We start from the raw sequence: 25,122 nt of genomic DNA on the forward strand, positions 1-25,122 counted from the left end.
AATATTATTGATTAAAAATTTAGCCCTGAGTCACAGAAGAAAAATTGTCTGTATAGCTAAGGAATTGTGCTCTCCGGGTGTTGAATCATAAGTCCCAATAGTCCAAACCAGCAATAGTAGCAAGGTACAATTCTGATTGCAATTGTGTGTATTTGGATGGTAGGAAGACAAATTGAATTCCCTGAGATTTTTAAGATGTTCTTAAGAGTCTTCATCTTAGAGGATTAGATAGAAATGACGAGAAACTCTTTTTCTGAAACCCTGGCAAACTCCTGCAGTTCTGTGGAGACAATAATGAACTAAAATAGATCACAGGACTAACTTAGTGTAAAGCCACTTTTTTTGTTTGTATTATAACAACAACAACAACAACCATAAGCTTTAGTTGAACTTCATTGATGTACTTGATCTTAATTCATGCATGCTGTCCCTCATTGGATGCCCAAACATCATATACTGTAAGTTATGCTAAAAGGCAGTGATTGGTCAAAAGCATTCAGTAATCTTAATAACTAAAGGGACACTAAGATCTTTCTCCCTTCATACTAAATGCAAAGTTAACCATTATACAACTTTTCCATTAAGTTTTTCTGGTACAAGTATATATGTAAAAAGATTCTTCATCGTAATATAAACTTTAGAGAAGTATTGCTGACTTCTTCCTACACCCCCTATGCAGATGAGAAAGAATTATCAGGTGCCCCATTATTAATATTTTTCTTGTTTTCATTAACCTGATATCTGACTTTCTTTCAAATGTATACATCAGTGTAATCTTTAATTGGACTATAGTTATATGCTATCTACTAGATATATTCCCAGTTTTATTTACTGTTGTTATTTTATTATTTATATAAATCAGGTTTTTTCCATCATTTCCACAAATTTCTCAATAATTCTCCATCAAGCCAAGCACATTCAGTATGAAAAGATATTGTGGAATTTTTTAAAAATACAGTAAATTATCTCACAACTAATACTTTAAACCAAAACATAAAGATGCAGCTGCCTGAGAATAATAATAATATTATTTTATTTATTTTATGTTATTTATTTGTTTTGTCAAGTACATATTGGAAGTATGTAAAGATATAATAATATTTATATACATGATACTAGTAAAAAGAAAAATAAGAAAAAACATTAGATATAATAATATTCATATACATGACAGTAGTACAAAAATATAAAGAAACATTTAGAAAGGTCTTTAAAGAAATGAATAATCTCCCTGGCATTTTGTTTGGATAGAAAGACTATCTGAGTGTCTGTGGATTCCTTGAGAAGCCTCAGGCAGATTGACTCTCTTCCAGCTTTACTACAACTGTGCTCTCTATTTAGGTAGTAGATCATTGCAGAGAATGGCAGGTGAAGTTATAGCCATCAGTCAAGCGACTATACAAAGGATATCATGCACAATTCTAGCATCAGAAAATGCAGGTGCCTATAAGATGATTAGAGAATGCTGAAACTTAATTTCTGTGATAGGAATTTCTGTCAGAGGAGAACTGTCACCTTCATCACAAAAAACTATGCTAAGTTCTTACAAATATATTTTCATTACATTGATACTGAGAAATATATCCAGTTTTGTCTTCCTGTACATTATTAGTTTATGGACAGTCCAAATAATTAAGCTGTCAGCACACAGTATAGGGTGCAAAGATAATAATATCAACAGTAACGTTCTTTTATTACTAGCAAACTAGTAAATTTCATGTTGTAGCGTATCATTTCTTCAATTGGTAGACTCCCAAAGTGTTGGAACTTTTCAGGGTGATTCTGGAATTTACAAACCTATGTCTAATTGCAAATCTGTATTTGCATGATAATTGTATCAATTATTACACGTACACATCAGAGATGGGTTCTAATTTACCTCGCTTTGCTACCAGTTCTATAAAACCGGTGTGAATCGGGAGAAACCCACCTCTTGTGCACATGTAACAATATATTCTGCTGGAATAAATATTTCAAAAGTAGACCTATATTTCTCACTTTTTCTCAATTTACCAACTGTTACTGGTAGATGACTTTCTATTTATTATTTATTAATTCGACTTCTATGCTGCCTAATCCCGAAGGACTCAGGGTGGCTAACAATAATAATATAAATAGAATATACAAATATTTATTTATTTATTTATTAGATTTGTATGCCGCCCCACTCCGAAGACTCGGGGCGGCTAACAACAATAAAGAAGACAATGTAACAAATCTAATATTAAAAAATAATCTAAAAAAACCCAATTTAAGAGACCAATCATACAAACAAGCATACCATGTATAAATTCTATAAGCCTAGGGGGAAGGGAAAAATTTCAATTCCCCCATGCCTGACGACAGAGGTGGGTTTTAAGGAGCTTGCAAAAGGCAAGGAGGGTGGGGGCAACTCTGATATCTGGGGGGAGCTGGTTCCAGAGATACAAAGATACAAATAGAAATAGATACAAAGCAATAAAAAATAAGTCAAATATAGTCTAAATTAAGTTAGACCCTGTATTTAAAAGAAGCCCCATTAATATAAAGCAGTCATATCCCATACATATATAACATTCATATTGTGTGGCCCTGTCAGTTGTTAATTCATGGCCCCCCAGACCTGCTGACAGAGCCAGGTCTTTGTGGCCTTATGGAAGGCCAGTAGGGTGGGAGCAGTATGGACATCGGGGGTAGTTGGTTCCTTAGAGAAGGCTCTCCTCCATGGTCCCGCCAACCTGCATTGCTTTGTTGACGGGATCTGGAGGAGGCCAACTCTGTGTGTTCTTATTGGTCTCTGGGAGGTATGTGGAAGGAGGCGGCGTAAATAGTCTGGCCCTGAGCCATGTAGGGCTTTATAGGTAATAACCAACACCTTGAATTGTGCCCGGAGACTAATAGGAAGTCAGTCAGCTTGCGGAGCAAAGGTGTTATATGGGCATACCAAGGCATACCCAGGACAGCTCTCGTGGCTGCATTCTGGACTATTTGCAGTCTCCGAAAACCTTTCTATTTTCCTCACTTTTATTTTAGTTTTATCTGATATAGCTTCCAGACTATGACTCTCAAAAGAAAAAAAACAGATAGAGACAACTATCTTATATTTTCATTACATGGTCAACTGTAAGTAAGAAATCTCTCTTATATGCAAATCCAACCGCAACTGTCACTCATAGGTATCAGGCAACCAAATATATTGTCTTCTCCTGACACATTATATGAACAGTCTGATTATATTGTTCATATACTTATTCAAGCAAATACATACCTACTACTTTTATTTGTGTAACTTATAATGATATCTTAAGTTATTGCAGCCCAATTATTGATTTGTGCTACCAATGTAGTTTCAGATTTCTCCAGTTACCTGAACAAAATTATTCCACATTTGAGTCAGTTGAACACGATTAAGAATCTCAGCCACCCTTACTATGAGTTCCTGTGAATTGATGATATGGTCTACACATTTATGTCTTCAATTTTTCAAGGTTTCTACCTTGCTATGTCTTAATATAAAACTATTCCCCAGTGTTTTCCACAGAAAAGAATAAACTGCACACTTTCATCCAAAAATACCTCTAATTCTCCCACAAGTTGCAAGTTTCTACTGGGAAGATGCCTTGAATACATGATACACCAGCTAGCGGTTCCTTGCAGTGAATTTGCATTCCTGTGGTATTTCATCATACATTCAAGAAAGTCAAAATGATTGTTTCAAGTTCCACATATTATTCTTTTGCATATTATGTCAGGAAATATTTTTTTGTTGCATAGGCAATGAAAAAGATGAATTTTGTACCACAAACATGGCAAATTGTTTGGTTCGCCTTCTTCGAAGGTCAAAATTTAACTTATTTAAAATTATTTTAGATACAGGCAGGATCCCATAAATCAAATCTCTGTCAAACTGGTCAAAACACTCATGCTACTGACAATTAACTAAATTACGCAAAATGATTCAGCTCATCTATAAGATAATCTACAGATGGCCTGCTAAGAAAGACATTTGTCATTAAAGACATCCTGAATGCTGAAATCTTACCCTGTTGAGTTGTAGTTGGTGCGTGCAGTTTGTCTATTGGTGCTATTTCTTCATTGAGACATGTTTGACTTATAATGTTGACTTATTTTATAAGTTATCTTTGTTTCATAGTACAGTGTTCCCTCGATTTTTGCGGGTTCGAACTTTGCAAATAGCCTATACCATGGTTTTTCAAAAAATATTAATTAAAAAATACTTTGCTTTTTTTTCTATACCATGGGTTTTTTCCGCCCAATGACATCATACATCATCCCCAAACTAATATTTTTTGCAAATAAATAACAAAAAAATAATTATTGTTAATAAATAATTGTGTTTATAAATATCAGGATTACTAAGTGTCTTATTCAATGGTGAATACCAGTAATAATGGTGAGTAAATGGTTGTTAAGGGAATGGGAAATGGTAAGTTAGGGGTTTAAAGTGTTAAGGGAAGGCTTGTGATACTGTCCATAGCCAAAAATGGTGTATTTACTTCTGCATCTTCACTTCGCGGAAATTCGACTTTTGTGGGCGGTCTCAGAACGCATCCCCCGCAAAAATCGAGGGAACACTGTATTACATTATATTTTAATTTGTGTAGTATAATTTATTGTTATTGAATTTTGCTTCTTAATTTTTAAATGAAAAGTATGCCACAGTTTATAAGAAGGGTATCATCATTGATGTCAGCAACATTGTCATTAGGAACTCATAGCGCGATCCCACCTCAGCCTCTCTATTATGGAAATCTATGTGGAGCCACACAAAGACTGCATTCGCTGGTATCTTCAACAATAATTATGAAGATTAATGAAAAGAAAAACCAAATGGAATCATATTCAAAGTCATGTAATAAGACTAATGTTATAAGATATTAACATAAGGTTAATTAATCTGAAATATAATTTAGATATATTTTTGTTCCACCCAGTGATATCTTATCCTTCTTCATACCCACACATTTTGTTTGAAGAGACCTCAACATATGTTTGTCAGACTGGATTTAGGGTTCTTCATCTTTTCTTTTTTTTCAATTATTGCTTCTGTAAATCTCCAAACTGGTTGATGCTTCCCCTTCCCCCACCCCAAACCCCATCGTGTCCTGTTCTCTCTAATCATCTAGATCTGCTAACAGATAAAATGAGTTTTTAGGACTATGAATTAGAATGTATTTTCTATTATGGAAATATTGTGCTCATATTTGACAAGATTATCCTAAAGTTAATAAATAGGAGCGGCACTTTATTTTTTACTGATAAAGTGACTTACTGGTAAGTCAGCCAAACAGAAACAAACAGAATTATAGTATTTATATTCCTAACAAACAATTAATATTCTTTTAAAGTAAACTTTGAATATACTGAACCCTTTTTAAAAATGTATCTGGCTACTCACTTTGAATGTAATTTTTCCTATGCATCTGACATTGATTAATTTTACACTGTAAAATTATGGATTTTGATGGATTTGAATTTTGATTTAAAATTCAATTTTCTCTTTAATTCCTAGATTGATAGTGATAATTTATTTAAAAATTCTTCTATGGCTACAATGCCGGGTGCAAAAAGATAATAGGTGCAAGATCAATTTTTTTATTTGTGTAGAGTTTAAAAAACCTGTCTCACTCCTCTGTAGAAATAAAGAATGTTATATATTGGACACTGGCACTATCTCATGACAAGCATGTATGTATGTATGTATGTATGTATGTATGTATGTATGTATGCATGCATGCATGCATGCATGCATGCAGGGGTGGGCTACTGCCCAGGCAGTGGGGTAGTGAAAATGGAGCTCCACCCCAGAGCACCCAATTTGCACTGAAAGATGTTGAAAGAAAATGCAGGGTGTCCTGCATAAGCCACGACCACAGTGTGGTAGTAAAAATTTTGGTAGCCCTTCACTGTATGTGTGTGTTTGTGTATTTATTTATTTTATTTTATTTATGTGCTGCCCAATTCCTGAAGAACTGTGGGAGGCTTCCAAGTATGTACGTATTTATATTATTTCCTGCCTTTATCATTTTATAAACAAGCCAAGGTATCCAACATATCTTCCTCCTTTTATTTTATTGAGAGCAAATAATTAGAATGCATATATTACTACAATCCAGAGTTCCTTTCCCATTGCTAAAATCAATTGTCTTCTCTTCCATTAACACCACAACTTTGAAAACAAGGAATAGCAATCACTATAGTGTCTCCAAGTTGCTGCAAATCCTACAATATTTTTTTTTAAAAAATCTCTCACCTCCTCCATGCGAAGAGAAATAAAATGATTTGCCTTGACTTTCGTCTTCCCACATTTTTGTATATTGTACTATGTCCATTTGGCTGTATGCTAAAATAAATGAAATAATAAAATACCAATCCAAACAGTTCCAGTGAAGTAGAACTGCAAAGCTGTCAAGTCACCTTTCCCCTTGATAGACCTGGCTAGGGCAGCTAAATCCAGGAAGTATGAAGCAGTTGTTTCTGCAAATGAGGAAAAATGGATTGCCCTCAAGCTCAACTGAGCCACAGTTTTTAAAAGAAAAAGCTAGTTTTATTGTGGCTTGAAATTACTGCATCTGAGCCAGATATAAATTGGTCCAGTTTTCAAACACAGACAATATCGCCACATACGTAGGTTAAGGCTGCTTTTGAACTGGTGTAGGTGTCATGTAGAAATGCACAAAAGAAATACATGTTTCCATGATGATGCGTTATAAGTATTTTCTATTGTGAATTTCTCAGTTGGGTAAGTGTTTAATAAGACCAACTATCACCACATACAAAGCCCAAAATATTTTGTTATCTGAGGCTAAAATAAGAGCTCTCAGGTTTTTATAACTGGATGCCCTCTAAAACAAGCATGTTTAACTCATGACATATGGACAGCATATGGCCTCCAGCACCCAATCTTGGATGTTCCACAATAGGCTAGGACCCATTTTTTCAGTCTAATCTTTGCACTGAGGATTTGAAAATGTAAGGTAAAAGCACTCATATAATTTCTTACTAAATTATTATTAGAATCTATTATTAGAATAATAGTATCAGAGGGCAGAGTTGGATTTCAGAAGGTTCTGAGTAGTTCTGGAGAACTGGTATTGAAAATTTTGAGTAGTTTGTAGAACCGGTGGTGAAAATTTTAAGTAATTCAGAGAATCAGTAAATACCACCTCTGACTGGCCCCACCCACTGATCAAAATAAATTTGATCGGGAGCAAATGGGGATTTTGCAAAAACCTTCTCCTGGAGTTGGGTTGGAATGGAGATTTTACAGTATCCTATCCCCTGCCACCATGCCCACCAAACCCTGCCCACATAACCAGTAGTAAAAAAAATTGAATCCCACCACTGTCAGAGGGCTGTAAAAGACATTGCAGGTCTTCTAGTCCAAAGCAAGAGTCATTATGCCAGCCTGGACGAATGGTTGTCCAATCTTTTCTTGAAAACTCACAGTGATGGAACACCCACAACTTCAGGTGGCAAACTATTCCATTGATTGTTCTCTCAAGAATTCATCTTTTTCCCATGTTGAATTTCCCTCTAACATGCTTCTACCCATTTTCTTGCCTGCTTTCAGATGCTATGGAGTATATATCAACTTCCTTTTCACTGTGACAGCCCTTCAAGTATGGGAAGAGGACTATCTTGTTTATCATATTTATTAGTTAAAGAGGCCACCTTATAATGCAATGTGAGAATGACTTGGAAGATAGGAGAAGAGATGCTGCCTAGGAAACCATCAGATAAAAGGGGGAGAAGTCCAAAACTGGGTAATGAGCAGTGAAAAAACCTTATAAGAGTATCTACCTTAACTTAGGTGGTATAAAGAGATGGCACATGATTTGTAATTTCAGACTTGCAAGATTTTATTAAAGAAGCCTTAAAGTCAATTTGTTTATCTTGACATGTTTTCTGTGTGGTCTACTTGGGAGGCTGACCTATTCCAAAAACTCAAGCTGATTTTTATTTTCCATTTAAAGATGGGACATTTCAAAGAACAAAATATTAAACTTAAGAAGCCCTCTTTCTTTAGAGTTGTGTTATATCTACACACCTATGTGTACGCATGTAATTTATGGAACTTATAAAGCTACTTAAAAATTCTTTTTAAGAAACATATTAAAGTAAAGGACTTTGGCTCCAGTCCTCTGATAAAATGATGGCATCATGGGCAATGCTCTAATTTAGCCCCAAGAATGTCACAAAGGCCAAGTGCTGACCCTTGACTGTTTTAATAGCAGAGTTTTTAAACTTTTTTAGGCAGTGGAATCTGCTACAGTTGAAAAGACAAATAATAATAATAATAATAATAATAATAATAACAACAACAACAACAACATAAAACTCTAGATCCCCAGATCAAGAACCAAAGCTTGAATAATGCAAAATTGGTAGTTTTTGTTAAAAAAAACCCCACACTGTTTATTCTAAGTGCAAGATAAGCATATTCAACACAGGGTAAAAACCCCCAAAACTTAAATGTCACAATATCTAGAAGGTAAATGTGTTAACCAAAGAAAGCAATGTTCAGTGATGTAATTCTTTTTCCTTGAATAAAGTTCAGTATTTTGAATCATTGATGTTACTTGTAAACAGAGATCATGTTCTCCATTTAGCCTATTTCTCTGATTAGTTTTGTTATTGTTGCAGCTTTTAAAACATATGTTGGTTCCAATGATGTAAGAACTTCAGTGCTTGGCTTCTATTTGCATGATCTTCTTTGAAAAATTCCGTTCAGATATTTTATGTGATGGAATGTTGTTTGTAAATAGGAATAAATCAAATTTAATTTTAATTTCTTAAAACTTGTGTCACAAGTAGAAATACTAGCAGTATGGAAACTGTTTTCATTCTTTCTGATTTCACCCTTTTCTATACCATATGCAATTATAGAAGTTTGTAGTCAATGATCCATAACAGAAAAAATATTCACATTGACTAAATGTAAAATATGCCTCAACTGAGGGGTATATATTTTGGATAGGTGTTGCTAGCACACTTTTTATCCATTGTGAATGCCTGACTCAAGCCACCTAAGCATCCATCTTCTTCTTGCCTGCCTGCCTTTGCAAACATGCTCTCATGTAAGTTAACTCCAGAGGAGTCCCACAACAAAGGGATCTGAGACACATTGGTACAACTATGCCCTGTAATACCAATTGTCATTACTAATTCCCACATAATTCAATCAGGCTTACTTTAAGTAGATAAACAAAAGATGCTACCTTGGTGGTTAATCAGGCCTCTTGGGGATGTGCACATCTCCAAGAGGCCTGCTTAGCCACCAAGGTAGCATCCTATGTTTGTCACCCATATCATGGAAAGGGAAGAGCAAGGGACCCACTGAAATCACATTGTGCTGCTGAACAGGTTTGGGGGTTACGTCCCCACTGCTTGCTGATTGGCTGAAGCTCGAGCGGGAGAACTCCAGGGATCGATTGGTTGTTAGCTCAGGTTGTGTGTCATTTGGTTACTATATAAGGAACTGTCAGTTTAGGATGGCTGAGTTCTGTCAGTGTATTCAATAAAGTCTTGTTCTGTATATTCACCGTGTCCTCTTGCCGTGGTGTCTCCGACTGAATAGGGGCAAACAGTGAGCCATGGTTTGTGTGATGGCATATGACAAGGGAGCTAGCTGCCTCCTTCTTGGCGATGTAGAAAGTAAGAGGGGAAAACAATGCTGAGTTGGGAATGGAAGATGTTTGAGGTCTTTCACTCTTCCCATTTGTTCCATAGAATCTATAAAGGTCCGCACAGAAGCTCAAGATTTGGACGATCCCACTCTGGTAGAGCAGTGTAGCAAAAGGACTCAATAGTGGAAACATATTTACTGTTTTCTCTGCCCGGTGGTCAAGAAGGCCCCAGGAAGCCACTGTGATGCTGGTCTCAGTGTAATCAACTTTGATAGAAGACACTATGGAGGTGAGTAGCCTCACTGTGATATGTAACAATGGCAGCGACTGTTGTCAGTTGTTAAAAGTGTATCTAGCTTGTAATAGCTCACATACTCGCAGTGAAAGATCAGCATGACTTGGGTTGCTGCTTTTCATTTTTAGAAGGGGCATATTGTAATGTGATATAAACCATGTGCCGTATATTATCAACAACTGGTTTTTTTATCAAGTACCAACTAAGGAAGCAACTAAATAGCATTTAAACAAAAAAAAAATTAATGTTATTTAAAGTTAAAACATTGATTAATAATTTGCTCAGAAATGTGGGTGAAGATTTTGATTTTTAAATCTCTTCAATTAGATTTTTTTTAAAGCAATCTTTAAAACCTTGCTAATAACATCCTTTCATAAATCAAAAGCGCTGTCAGTAATATGGTGCTCTTGTCAATTTTCACCCTACCACCCAGCTACTATTTTGAAGGTTCTTATCCCGTTTCCTGCTCTAATATAGATCTTTGTCGGGCTGATTTGAAGGTGATGGAGCCCAGACCTTTTCCATCTGTCTGCATCTGGTGCCAGTTCGTCCAGAAGACTTTGGACTACTGCCCTTCATTACTTAAAGACATTTTGGTACCTGCAGTTTCTCCAGCCCTTGGCCTCTAGCTTTTAACTGCCACCTACTCATAACTTCACACAGACAAAAGGCTGGTCTGGATCAGCATTCAGCACAGGCCTTGTTTTAAATCTTACTGTCTGATAAAAGCTGATAGAAAAAAAAATTGATGTTAACTTCAACCACTCAAATTCTAACTTTTACATCAAAAGCCTTCCACAAGAAGGGCTGTGATGTCAGAATAGCATTAGAACCTGCAAAATAGCAGACAAAAATTAAAACACTTAAGATGTAAGATGTATTCGTTCAGGAGAATAAAGAGGAGGAGAAATATGAAGGAACAGAAGTTTCTTGATAGACATAAGACCATTATGAAGATTGAGTGGTTTACGTTTTGGGCCTTTTCTTGTGGTATAAATAAGAATAGCAGCCACATCTCTTAAAACTGAGAAATCTTACTTTTCCTATGTGCTATATTCAATATATTTATTTCTTATATTAATGTAAGATATTTGGAACAAAAATAACATAGTCTTTTTACAAATGCAATCTGTGTATCAAATGGATGCATTTATGCATCCAGCTCATGTATTAATTAACAGAAACAATAGAAAGTTATCCCAGTAATATTTTTCCAGGATTTGAAACTAGTTGCAATTAAGTATAAAAGAAGAAAAGGAAACATAGATTACTATTGTAATAGGTGGAAGAGGAAGGGTGGTTCAAGCTAAACTCTTAAAGTAAAATTTCTATTTACTAAAAATATAACAGGAAATGCAACTGACTAATAATTCAAGAGATTGTACTTTACTGTATGATCCTTATGTGCAATTATTCATGAAATAATATATCAATCGTGTGACTCTCCTATTAAGTGAGTTTTTAAGCAATATCTTTTTAATAGATTTTGTTCTTTTTAGGAAAGGGGGGAAATGAGCTCATAAGTTAAACCTTTCACAGAATGTATGTGGAAAGTTAAAAAAAGGAATAGATATTGAAAATGAAAATACAAATTACATTTGGTTCTAATATCACAATAATTTAGTATCTATAAAAATATTATTTTAGAACAGTATTGATCCATTATATTTATGGGAATAGCTTTAATTTAGCCTTCAGCTTTTACTATGCCCATAATTTTATCATACTGACAGTAATAATGTTCTTGTAGTTCTGAATTAATATTCTCCTTAAATAGGAAATTGCAATATTAAGCTAATGTGAGGAAAGATTGCACATATTATTTCTATGAATTAGGTATAATCTTTATATATAAGATTCCTCACCATTTTTTATTGGATTTCATTGCATTCTGCATAATTAACAGGAAACAAAAATTCTGATTGGAAGGAAAATGTGTTTTTGCAATTTCTCATCTTAAAATATTTTTATATTATTATTTTTGGTGAAATTATTTTTTACCATTATATAGCTCAATAGAAATGATCAAGTGCTTTTAAAGAATGACTTGAAAGTTGTAACCATTGCTAGTTTTGAGGATTTTATAAACTCTGAACTGCTGATTTCTTTTATTTTAGGTTGCTATTGTAAATTACAGCTATTATCAACTCCCCCCCTCAACCTTGTACGGTAGATATAAAAAAGCCTTACAAGTGGATCATTTTGTGAGACTTGTGCCTTTACAAGGTGTTGTAAATTTGACAGAGATTGACTGGATTCAGAAAAATATTTTTCCCCTTTGCATTGAATTTTGTGTTGTCTACATTAAAAATACAAGCTGAATAGTGGGAGGGGGGAAATAACCCATTGCAAAATTCAGCTTGTTCCATGGTCAAGGGCATCTCTTTCATTATAAATGTAGTTCTACCAAAACAAATATTATTTCTGAATCTTTCATTATCTTAGTCTCTGGAAATGGACTAAACCAGCATGTGTTGGTATTAGATGCTGCCGAGCCAGCTGTCGTGCCTGGCTGCACTGTCTCAGTGTCAGCAGTTCAAAGCTTGACTGAATGGAAGGAAACTTGATAGGGCAGGGGAACCCTTTTCCAGGGGGAGGGGGGAGAACCACAGTTTTCTTTCTTATTCCCAGAGGTTTTTTAAATTTATTTATGTTTTTAAACAGTATTTTGGATTTTTTTAAAAAGAAACTTTGAATGGTGTTTTCATAAATGTTGCAATGCTGGCCTTCTAAGTTGGTTGGGCTGAAGGTGATTTGCAAGCAAATTGCATTTTCCTGTTTTGTTTGTTTCTTTTTTTTCTTGGAATTGTGGTAGGAGTCACATCACACACAATGCCTATTTGAACCAAGCTGCTGTTGCTGCATTCTATGGTGGAAAGCTCAGAATATATATCAAGACTTACGACAGGAGAGAGAAAACCCTCAGAGGCGGAGGACAGAAAATGGCTTTTAAACCGGCAAAGCAGAGAGGTAGGACTGGACCAAATAATAGCTTTGCATGTTGTCTATTACACTTCTGAATTAATATAATATAAACATAATAATATAATAATAACAACACAATATAATACAGACTATTATTATGATGTAATATAATATACTCTAGTATAATATACCATAACACAACTGTGCATGCAGGTAGCTAATTACAAAAATTACAAAAGTGTCTGAAATACTTTTTTCCCCCAAACTGTTCTTCAATTAAGTTGGGCTAAACGTTTCAGTACGGCAAGCGCTAAGTCATGCCACATTAAAGATATTGCACACTTATTAAGACATCATAGAGAGGCACAAGCACTTTCAGCACATGGAAAGAATGCTAAAAGCACACATGAACAGCAAGTGGATTCTTCCCTTTCTATGAAAAATCCCCAGAGGTTCTACTCTCACTTCCCCCTTCATTAGTGGTCATGCCAAGTTGTAGCCTGGCCATCATTAGCAATCTCTGAAATCACAGCAAAGAAAAGCTGCTCTTCATCTTACTCAGGAACGGTAGTCTTTTTCACAATACATATGTGAGATGAAGATAGTAGGCTTGTAATACTATCAGACAGCTAATTCCTGAGGCAGACGGTCTGAAGCACTGCAAATAAAGCAGCTAGGAGATTTCAACTTGGCTGTTCATTTTCAAATTCATTCTTAAACAGCAGGGAAAAAAAAGTAGTGAATGAGTTTCTCCTAAACACATTGTAGAAGACATGAATCTAAATTCTTGTGTGCTACAGTGCCCTCTGTTGGAACACATGCTGACAAAAGGATAAACGGCTTGGCCTACAATAGCAAAACAAATATTGAGATACCAGCTCGTGAAAATTTGTTAGTCAGCCAACAAAATCTTTATCTACATGCAAATGAATTTTTATCATTCTTTTAAATGCTTCAACTCTAACCCTCACTAATATGTTTTACGGAATGCTTAACTGAATGTGAGTTTCCTGAGTTATTTCTTTTAAATTTTTCTTACTGTTTTTCTTAAACGCATCCTATAAATAGGGCAATGTGTACAAGACACAGAGCCAAAATGATGCACACAAATTTTTGTAACTGGATGAGGCACTGATTATGTCCAAATGAATTCAGTGGAAAGGAATGAACTTGGCTAGGTCTTTTAGTATCGGAAGAAGCAAAAAGAGGTCACACTAGATTGAGTTCTTCAAATCCTGACACAGAAGGCATTTCAACCAAGAGAGGTTCTAAATATTCCACAGGATTCCCATTTATAGAACTCCCTTGAGATACCTCAAAGACAAGGCAAACCACAAAGAAATTCAGGGCAAGGATTTTTGCCTGACAGATAAAACAAGGGTCTGGACTGTAACATGGCTGATAAACCAGTTTTCAAATCATCTGCAGTTTGGTTTTGTTTTTCCCCAAACAGCAATATTTATATTTTCTGGTTTCTGGTTACCATACTGTTTAAGAAAAAGGCAGGATACACAGAAGAAGAAAAAAGCATGACCTACTCATTTTTGAGAAGAGGAAAGAAATATTGCAATTGAAAAATTTGCTCCCCCACATAACTGCCCTTAAAAAAGAAAAAAAGAAAGCTTATAGAAGTCAGCATTTGTGATTCTCTTTGGCACATATTCACACATTATGACTCTCCCACTCCACCCCCAAGAAAGAATACACTCTCTATGTACATATTATAAGGTTATATTTTTATCTTGGGCTTTTGGTGACACACACAAACCACTTGAGTCTTGCTTTCATGGTTTATATTGCCACCAGAAACTCTTGATAAAATACAGCTTTATATTGTACAATAGGGTATAGTTCATTTTCTCAGGATATTATATACAGTATTTTATTTATATATACAGACAATGTGTACATGCATAACGGGTTTTAGTAAAATAATTCTAACATCTGAATAACACTACATTAATGTAATAACACCACACAATAATTTTTGTTAGCAGTACGCTTTCCCTCAAGAATGTAATAAAAACATAAAAATCGGTATTTTCATGTTATGATTTATGAATCCCATACAGTAGTGAAAATTTCAGTTTCTTGTGGTTTGTAATATTTTATTCTCACAGAGGTTTTTTTTTTCTGGTTGGCTTTATATGTTTACTGTAATGTGTAGCTTTTGATTCTTCTCATATTATATGACACATTTCCACATAAGAAAGGGAATCAAGCAAATACTAAGTAAAAAAGTATAAGGATTACAATGAGACAGAAATATATTTCTAAATGGCAGCCAAAGGTATCTGTTATCTTTAACTAGGTTGCATAATTGTATTAAAATCATGTGGTTAAACTTCTAATCAAAATCTGTTTTTCTGCCTACATCCAGCCTTGCTAAGGGAGACTAAGTATTTTTATTCGCATCTCCTAAAGCATCTAAAAAAAACCCCAACAACAACCTGTGAATAGGCAATTCAATAGCCGTTTCCTTTTGAATGGCTCTTCGGGTGTGTTTCATTAATAACTGTTTACGGAAAACATCATTTCAACAGTTCAAACATCAAAGAAAACAAGGGAATCTTGGGCAGCGTGCCTGGCAGAGGTACAAGCTTTTCAATCTGGACAAATACAAATCCAGGCAGGAACAGTGGGAGAGGGAGGTGTCTGTGTGTGCCTGTGCGTGTGTTTGTGTGTAAGCTCCTGCCTTTAATTTTGTTCTCCGAATGCACGCAAAGGCAGTAGATTCCCGGTTGTCCCCTCTGCGAGCCAGATGCTTCCTTAGAGGGGCAGTTCCATCGAACATTTGCCATGTCCCTCCCACTCCCTTATCCTTGCTTTAATGGACATTAAAAATAGAACAAAACAGCACCAGAGATGGGAACAAAATACATGCACAACAGGCTCAGTCCGCTGTACTCATTCTGCTGCAAAATGTAAAAACAAGAAAGGGCATACAAGCTGTATCCCCTAGGACACATTCAGCTTTTTTAATATAGTAGTGCCACCACACATTTCGCTTCGGATGTTGTATTATATTTATATGTCACTCAAATATTTACCGTTTCCCTGAATTCTACTGTGTGCTTGGAAAGCTTGTTATAAGTGAAGTATCTTTGGTGATGTGCTGGTTTCACTCTGTAACAGCTGTACCTGAACTGCATCAATATGTTAACTTTTCCTTCTGAAGCTTCTCATGTGACAAAAGCCACTCTTTCAGATGGCTTCCTCCCGTGTAGTTGCCAGGCTGTCCATTGCTGCAAATCACTCGGTGGCATGGTATTATAATAGGGACCTTTGAAGGAAAACATTGAGACAGAGAAAATAAGGCTTCTGTAAAAAAAAATTCTTCCCCTCCATTCCCCCCCTTAGAAATGGCATTTGTGGTCAATATTCCTGTCCCTTTCTTAACACCAGCCTTACCCTACAGAATTTGCCTTTGTATGTTTGTGTTTGTGTATGTGTGTGTGTGTGTGTGTGTGTGAGAGAGAGAGAGAGAGGGAGGGTGGGAGAGAGAGAGAGAGAGATGGAGAGAGAGATTTCAGTGGAACAAAAAAAAAGCATTCAATGACAGAATGCTGATATATGCATCTATCTATACCTATGACCTGATTATTCTTTGTCCTGGTCTCTCCTTTTGGCATATCGTCATGTTCCATTTTCTAAATATTATAGAATACAGACAGGAAGATTTGCAAAGAAGAAAATTGAACTTTTCTAGTTAGTCTTCAGCGTAAAACACATTGAACTGATATAGGGGAACCATCTAAAGAATAAAATATAGCAAAACCAAAAATGATTTGGTAGAATTAATTGATAAATTATCATCAGATATAAATGAAACTGCATCTCCAAAGTCTTAAAGAAGTCAAATGAGAAAACTGATAATTTTTGGACAAAAATGTATAACTCATTATTAAATTTTCTTCCTAGTTGAAATATTGTTTTAGTAGTCAATGTAGCTTTCATGTTTAGAAAAGTGGTTTGGATCTGAAAAGAAAAAGGGAATCCATAAATTATTTCACTTCCAGTTGGTGTTGATAACTGATTAAAAATATTGTGAATATTACTATTAAAATTACACAGAATAACCACTTTGGAGCACAAACTGGCTTGACTTCATAGCCAGCTTCTCTATCTTTTGAAAGTTATTTGGAGGCATTAAGCGCATGGCAAAGAAATTTAGAAAACATTCTATTAGCCACTGTACCTCTTCCTACAAACGCCTCAACCTATGAACTTTTCTAGATAAGAACCGGGTGTTCAAGACTTTTTTGCCTCTTCTGAAGAACCATTTTCCACTTACAAATCTGAGCCTCTGAAACTGCAACTGGAAAAGGTGGGGAAAAGCCTCTGTGGGGCCTCTCTAGGAATCTCCTGGGAGGAAACAGGGCCTCCACCCTCCCTGTGGTTTCCCCAATCACATGTATTATTTGTTTTTACATTGATGCCTATGGAAAAAATTGCTTCTTCTTACAAATTTTTCTACTTAAGAACCTGGTCACGGAATGAAGTTCGTAAGTAGAGGTACCACTATATTTACTTACCTTTCCTAAAGTTAAAGTAAAGGTTGTGCTAGTCATTCCCAACTCAAGGGGACATTTCTGTACTCATCTATTTCAAAGCCGAAGAGCCAGTGCTGACAGAAGACGTCACTGTGGTCATGTGGTCAGCATGACTAAATGCCAAAGGTGCAGGGAACGCTGTTACCTTCCCACCAAAGGTAGTTCCTATTTTTCTACTTGCATTTTTATATGCTTTCGAACTGCTAGGTTGGCAGAAGCTGAGACAAGTAATGGGAGCTCACTCTTTTATGCGGTGCTAGGGATTCAAACTGCTATACTGTTGATCTTTCTGATCAACAAACTAAGCATCTTAGCCACTAAGCCACCATGTCCCTACTGGTCCCCAACTTCCCTATCAGTTTGCAAATGTGAACCTCTTCCAAGCATGCGTGTAGCCTTCGGCACATGCTCTGTGCTCATGCACATGGTTAGTATGCATGCACATGGCTTCAAAATGTGCTTAAATGGAATGGCATAGTGCCAGGATGGCTGGGCCTGGCCACCCTTCAGTCGCTACTACTGGTGCTCCCAAACTGATCTGAACCGGCTGAATACACCTCTACTATTAGCTAGATCCAACACTTAGAGGATAAAATGACTTGCTGATCAGTTTGGCAAAATAGAAGTTGGCAATTCTCATATTAGATAAAGTAAAGATAGAATAATAATGGAGTACTGACACTGAAATTTTAGTGAAATTACTTGTTGGAAGGGTTATTCTTCAAGTTGGTCAACTTCAATGGATGATTTTAAATTAGTGAAGATGGTAAAAACTCAAGTAGAATGAGGAATGGGAAAATGAGGCCATGGGAAAACAATGTTGTAATATGTTTAAAGTAAATAAACATATAGATACTAAAGGGATCTGAACTTGTAGGGTTTATACAGGAAGGGAATTTAAATTCTTATGATGAATAGCTTAATTAAATCAATAACTTTGTGCATGGCAGCAATGAAAATGGCCAATTTCATACAAGGTTAAGGCTAAGAATAGGATTTTAAAAAATATTACCTTGCCTTTAAATGAATCTAACCTCTAGCTGAATTCAGATAGCATTACAAATTAAGAACCGTGGTGGTATGGTGATCAGAATGTAGTATTGCAGGTTAACACTGTCCACAATCAGATTATGAATGAGTCAAGGTTGATTCAGCCTTCCATCCTTTTGATGCTGGTAAAATGAGGTCCCAGATTGTTGGGGGCAAAATGCTGAAATTTCACCACTCATAGAAGCTGTAAAGCATTACGGAGTGGTATATAAGTCTCTATTGCTATTGCTAAGCACTAAGTTTCAGGTTGAATAATTTCACTAATATGCTGTATGTAAAATGCATGAAAGTAGCAACAAAGGTGTTTTTTTTTGACAACTATCGATATAAAGAGAGGAAAGAAAGTGTAATGCTTTACAATTTAGATCATCTGAACCTGATGCAGAATTTTAAAAATTACAATGAAGAAAATGGATATATTATTCCTTCCCTCTTTTTTTAGAATATTAGAACTTGGGGTCAGGGATGAAATCCAAGCAGGTTCTGACAGGTTCTGGAGAACTGGTAGCAGAAATTTTGAGTAATTCAGAAAACCAGCAAATACCACTCTGTCTAGTCCCAGAATGGAATGGGAATGGAGATTTTGCAATATCCTTTGCCCAGGAGTGGGGAGGGAATGGGGATTTTGCAATATCCTTCCCCTGGAATAGAGTGGGAATGGAGATTTTGCAGTAGACTTCCCCTGCCGTGTGCACCAAGCCATGCGCACCAAGCCATATCATACCATGCCCACCAAGCCACACCCACAGAACCAGTAGTAAAACGATTGGATTTCACCACTGCTTGGGGTCACAGCTATTAAAATTGACTAATAAGGAATCAGGGCAGATGAACAAATTGCATAAATAAACAAGGAATATTATAATTAAAATGTACATAATAAGATTATCAATCATTGGCTGACAGTCAATGGAACTTCGAGATCTCAAGAGTCTATGAACCAAGGGTGCCTATGATCTTATTGAACTTCAGAGTTAAACTCGTACAAACATGTGGATGGATGCACAGTCACACATTTGCTTTTTAATGTATGTCTTTTATTTATTTTTACAAGGAAAAGAGGGAGCAAGGGATGGAGGGAGCAAGAGAGGGAAGGGCTTACATTTTATTTTATGAGTGCTAAGGGAAGATATGTTAGATCATTTGCTAATGAGTTATTTACTTCCTTTTTCCATATTCTTTTCCATGTGGTTAATATCCCAGATTCAAACTAAAATAGTTAAAATAAATATTTGGCTATTGACTCCAAACATCTCAGTAATTTTAAAGAATATATAAAGTTAAACATTGGGAAAGAAAATATTTGTGTTCTCTCCTTTATAATACGACTCATCAGAAACCAAGTATTTAACATATAAACCGGAAGCATAGTTGCTATTAAGAAGTGCAGTACTAAATCAGACAAGAGGCCAATTTGTTCCAAAAAGCTATGATTAAGCTTGAAAGTAGGATATGAGTACAATAGCCAGTTCAGGCTTGAGTTCCCCGGTGGCTGTTAGCAAGAGAGATGCTGCCTTTGATACTGGAGAAATTACATAGGCTTCATGATTAACCTAACATATAGCATAGAACAGATATAACAGATAACAACTAATATGACATATAGCATGGCATAACAATTTTATCTCAGTCATAAACCAGCATAATCTTCATGATTAGTAGTTTTATTCTCCATGGATCTGTCTAATCCTTTTAAAAAAGTGTCAGTGGCCATCAATGCTTGGCAGAAGCAAATTCCAATTTTTACTATGCATCACATGAAGAAGCATTTCTTTTTATTTATCCAGAAATTTCCGCCCTTATATAATATCATTAAATATAAATAATTTTCCCCCCTCTTGATGTTCTTCACACCGTGCCTCAATCTGTAAGAATCTACCGTATCAACACCCCCCGTCCCGCCATCCTCCAAAACACTAAAAAGTAGCATAATCAAGCTTGCCCCAAACATTTATTATTTTATTTTATTTTATTTTACCTCTATGCCATCCAATCCCAAAGGACTCAAGGCAGCTTACAACAATATAAAAAATACAAATTATAATAATAAAGAAGTCAAATATTAAAACAATAAACCCCAGTTATAAAACCCACAACTCAAACAATGCAGTCAACACACATGCATACCATTCAATACAATTTGGCCATGACAGATGTACATGTTCATGGCCCCCAGGCCAGGTCTTTGCAGCCTTTCGGAAGGCCAGTAGGGTGGGAGCAGTATGAACACTGAGGGGGAGTTGGTTCCATAGAACCAGGGCTGCCACAGAGAAGGCCCTCCCCTGCAGCCCCACCAACCTGCATTACTTAGTCGACCGGGATCTGGAGAAGGCCAACCCTGTGTGATTTTATTGGTCTCTGGGAGGTATGTGGCAGGAGTCATCATGCCAATAACTGCTTCAAAATGGAGGAAACACCTCTTGAATTAGCCCATTTGGGGGGAAACTGCAAACTCTTTGAGTCAATACAACCTATTTTGCACACGCCTATATTTATCTATTTTCTGGTCAAATAAATGATGTATGTTTTTACCCTTTCCACATATAGATTTTCTTCAGGTCCTTGATCGTATGCTTACTCTTTTATTAATCTTTTTCAAAACTACGATGCAATTTTTTAAATGATTGCATATTTTCCAGGTGTTATAATACATTATTAAATAGAAAGATTATGATCTTGTCTGTATTATTTTTAGTGTTTTGAAGGATAACCCTAAAAGGAATTTGCAAAGTCAAAGGACCTTTTCTAGTCAATCATCATCATCAGAACAGATTTAAAATTAAAACTGACCCAAAGTCCATCAGTGCATTTACTTTGATTGGTGTCCTTCCCAGCTACTTACTTGTAAAAGCCATATTTATATTGCACAAAATTTCCAAGATTGACTTAATTTCCAATTCCAGTTTTTTTGATGTTGTACCACAATGGCTAGTTTAGTAACCAATTGTAGCAACATATTAAGGCAACTCCTTTTAATAAAACCCCGAATTCCTGGGCTACAAAACCTTCTCCTGAAGTTATGGAAGTAAAAGTAGCACTTTTCTTAATTGTAGAGCTCAATTGTGCTTGGACACCTATCACAGCAGTTTGTGCAATATTGCAATATATTGGTTTTTTACTGTATTTAATTGTGTGGTTTACTTCCTAGAGTCCATTTGGATTTGGGTAGCCCGAAAATACTTTCTAAAAATATTTTTTTTAAAGACAAATCTCAGATGTCATCTGGTATTGTGATTTATCTGTTATATATTTGATGATAAACATTATGAATGAAGGTGAAAATACATGTCCCAGGATAATGTTGCAGGATCCAATCTGGGTCAGTCAGTCACCAGGACCAAAGGTTTTATCTTCTTAGCTTTCGGACTTGTGCTGGAACTTGTCTTCAAGGAATTTCTCTATAGCTTGCTCCTTCTAGAGAGAAATTCCCTGAAGATGGGCTCCAGCACAAGTCCCAAACCTCAGAAAACAAGTGCCCTGATCCCGGTGACCAGCCCAGATTGGATCCCGTGATAAACATTATTTTTGTCATTACTAGTTGTTTCTCTTTTTCAGGCACATTTCCCAAAAGTGTTAATTTAGATCAGGTTCTGTCCTGTACTCCTATAAGAATGGCTAATGTAAATAATTAGCTCAATTTCTTTCATCATCCTTAACTACATCTTTAAAATACATTGTTGAACTTCTTTCTTATTTAATTTAAAAAAAGATGCCTCCACTGATTTTGTTCTGCTATTGTTGCTAGACAGATGCGGCATCATCTGTCTGTCTATCTAGTTTCCTGTTTCTACTACAACAGTTACTATTATTGACAAAAATAGTATGCTATGTGTTATATGCCCATGATGGTGAACCTATGGCATGCGTGACACAGGTGGCATGCGGAGCCATATCTGCCAGCATGCGAGCCATTGCGCTAGCTCAGCTCCAGTGTGCATTTGAGTGCCAGCCAGCTGATTTTTGGCTCGCATAGGTGTTTTCAGCCTCTGGAGGGTCTTGGGGGGGGCGGGGCGGAGGAGGCTGTTTTCACCCTCCCCAGGCTCCAGGGAAGCCTCTGGAGCCTGGTGAGGGTGAAAAACAGGCCTACTGGGCTCACCAGAAATTGGGAAATGGGGAAGCGGGGTAGGTCATGCACACACATGTGAGGGTAGGGCAGCACGGGTGTGTGTGTGTCACACACAGGCACAGGGGTAACGGCGCAAGTGTGCAGGGGAGAAGACCCAGGGGCATTGAATTATGGGTGTGGACACATTTGTGATAGCACTAGTGTTCAAGCTGTCGGCACCTGGGGGGAAAAGGGTTCACCATCAATGTTATATGTGATACACATCTCAGACTCTTCTTGAATTATCAATTATTTTTGAGTGCGGTAGTAATTTTGATATTAAAAAATTGAACTGAGTGAGGGGACGAAAAAACCCACAGCTAGCATAAAAAACACTTGTGTAAATCTACCGGTATATTTACTGAAAACCTGAAACTGTATTTCACACTGTCATATATTTGAAGATATGCATCATTTTGCCAATTGCTTTTCAAATTGAAAGCTTGGGATACCCACCCCCAGTAATCATATATATTTACAGCAACTTCTGAATTCCTTGCAATGATTTTTCAGCATTACAAGGTTCAATGGGTATATTATATCTCAGTCAGTACAAAAAAACCCTAGTCCGATTCTAATGACAACTACTTTTTAAATTAAGTAACTTTGTAAATGTTCCTACAACCTCATACTTATTTGTAGGTTGGTTAATGATTCTTTTTGACTTTAAATGAGTTTTGTCTTATATAGTTGAATTCTGTCTATTGGAAAACTGTTGTACAAACTTAGAAACATAGAAACATAGGAAATAGACAGCAGAAAAAGACCTCATGGTCCATCTAGTCTGCCCATATACTACTGTATTTCATCTTAGGATGGATATATGTTTATCCCAGGCATGTTTAAATTCAGTTAATGTGGATTTACCAACCATGTCTGCTGGAAGTTTGTTCCAACTTTTCTGCCGAATTTATCTCTCCTGAAAATATTCTTCCTGATTTTCAGAATGAAAACTAATTCTTTTGAAAGAACTTATGCACAATGAAATAAACAGTAATTGAGAGTAACCAATAAAATAAAATAATAATAAAATAAAATAATAAAAAATACAATAAAGGAATTTAGAATAACAGAGTTGGAAGGAACCTTGGAGGTCTTCCAGTCGAATCCCCTGCTTAGGCAGGAAATCCTACACCACTTTAGACAAATTGTTATCCAACATCTTAAAAAATTCTAGTGTTTCCAAGTTGCATTCACAACTTCTGGATGCAAACTGTTCCACTGATTAATTGTTCTAACTGTTATGAAATATCTCCTTAGTTCTAAGTTGTTTCTCTCCTTGTTTACTTTCCACTCGTTGCTTTTTGTTCTACCCCCAAGTGCTTTGGATAATAGTTTGACTCTCTCTTCTTCGTAGCAAACCCTGAAATATTGGAACACTAGAGGAAGAGACAGACCTGGCGTGTGTAACTGAGACCTGGCTGGGACCGGAGGGAGGTGTTCCTCTCTCGGAAATGTGCCCAGCCGGGTTACAGGTGTGGCACCGTATTTAACAACTATCGTCCTGTCTCCAACCTCCCCTTTATGGGGAAGGTTGTTGCTCCAGCTCCAATGTTCCTTGGAAGAAGCCGATTATCTAGGCCCTCGGCAGTCAGGATTCAGACCTGGCTACAGCACGGAAACTGCTTTGGTCGCACTAATGGATGATCTCTGGCGGGCCTGGGACAGGGGTTTATCCTACTTCTTGACTTCTCAGCGGCTTTCGATACCATCGATCATAGTGTCCTTCTGTGCCGACTGGAGGGGTTGGGAGTGGGAGGCACCATTTTACAGTGGTTCTCCTACCTCTCTGGTGGGTCACAGTCAGTGTTAGCGGAGAGTCAGAGGTTGACTCCTAGGTCCTTACCTTGTCCTTACATCAGGGGTCGGTCCTCTCCCCTCTGTTGTTTAATATCTACATGAAACCAATGGGTGAGATCATCCAAGGGCATGGGGTGAATTACGATCAGTATGCTGATGACACTCAGCTGTACATCTCCAACCCATGTCTACTCAGTGAAGCAGTGGAAGTAATGTGCCAGTGTCTGGAGGCTGTCAGGGTCTGGATAGGTGCCAACAGGCTCAGACTCAATCCAGACAAGACGGAGTGGCTGTGGGTACTGCCTCCCAAGGACACGTCCATCTATTACCCGGGGGGGGATTATTGACCCCCTCAGAGAGGGTTCGCAACTTGGGCATCCTCCTTGATCCACAGCTAACATTAGAACACCATATTTCGGCTGTGGCGAGGGGGGTTCCGCCTGGTGCACCAGTTGCAGCCCTATTTGGACAGGGAGTCTTTGCTCATGGTCACTCATTCCCTTATCACCTTGAGGTTCGACTTCTGCAATGCTCTCTACATAGGGCTACCTTTGAAGAGTGTTCGAAAACTTCACCTCATCCAAAATGCAGCCGCGTGAGCAGTTTTGGGCCTTCCAAGACATGTCCATATCTCATCATCACTCCGTGGACTGCATTGGCTACCGATCAGTTTCAGGTCACAATTCAAAATGTTGGTTATGACCTATAAAGCCCTACATGGCATAGGACCAGATTATCTCCGAGACTGCCTTCTGCTGCACGAAT

The 25,122-nt window shown here is 36.8% G+C and overlaps 1 protein-coding gene across 6 annotated transcripts in view; it reads right to left on the reverse strand.

The window, feature by feature from the left end:
* Nucleotides 1–25,122, reverse strand: part of MGMT (O-6-methylguanine-DNA methyltransferase) — a 296,550-nt gene that overhangs the window by 25,796 nt on the left and 245,632 nt on the right. For 4 of the 6 annotated variants that reach the window (XM_070752470.1, XM_070752471.1, XM_070752469.1 and 1 more), the window contains one exon: nucleotides 14,890–16,132. In XM_070752470.1, coding sequence (XP_070608571.1) covers nucleotides 16,001–16,132 — 132 coding nt within the window. In that variant the 3' untranslated portion in view covers nucleotides 14,890–16,000. Of the gene's footprint in view, nucleotides 1–14,889; nucleotides 16,133–25,122 lie in introns of those variants that run through there. The other 2 variants (XR_011559179.1, XR_011559178.1) reach the window with 2 other exon arrangements.

The sequence above is a fragment of the Erythrolamprus reginae genome, chromosome 5 (genome assembly GCF_031021105.1).
Source record: "Erythrolamprus reginae isolate rEryReg1 chromosome 5, rEryReg1.hap1, whole genome shotgun sequence".
NCBI lineage: Eukaryota > Metazoa > Chordata > Lepidosauria > Squamata > Dipsadidae > Erythrolamprus > Erythrolamprus reginae.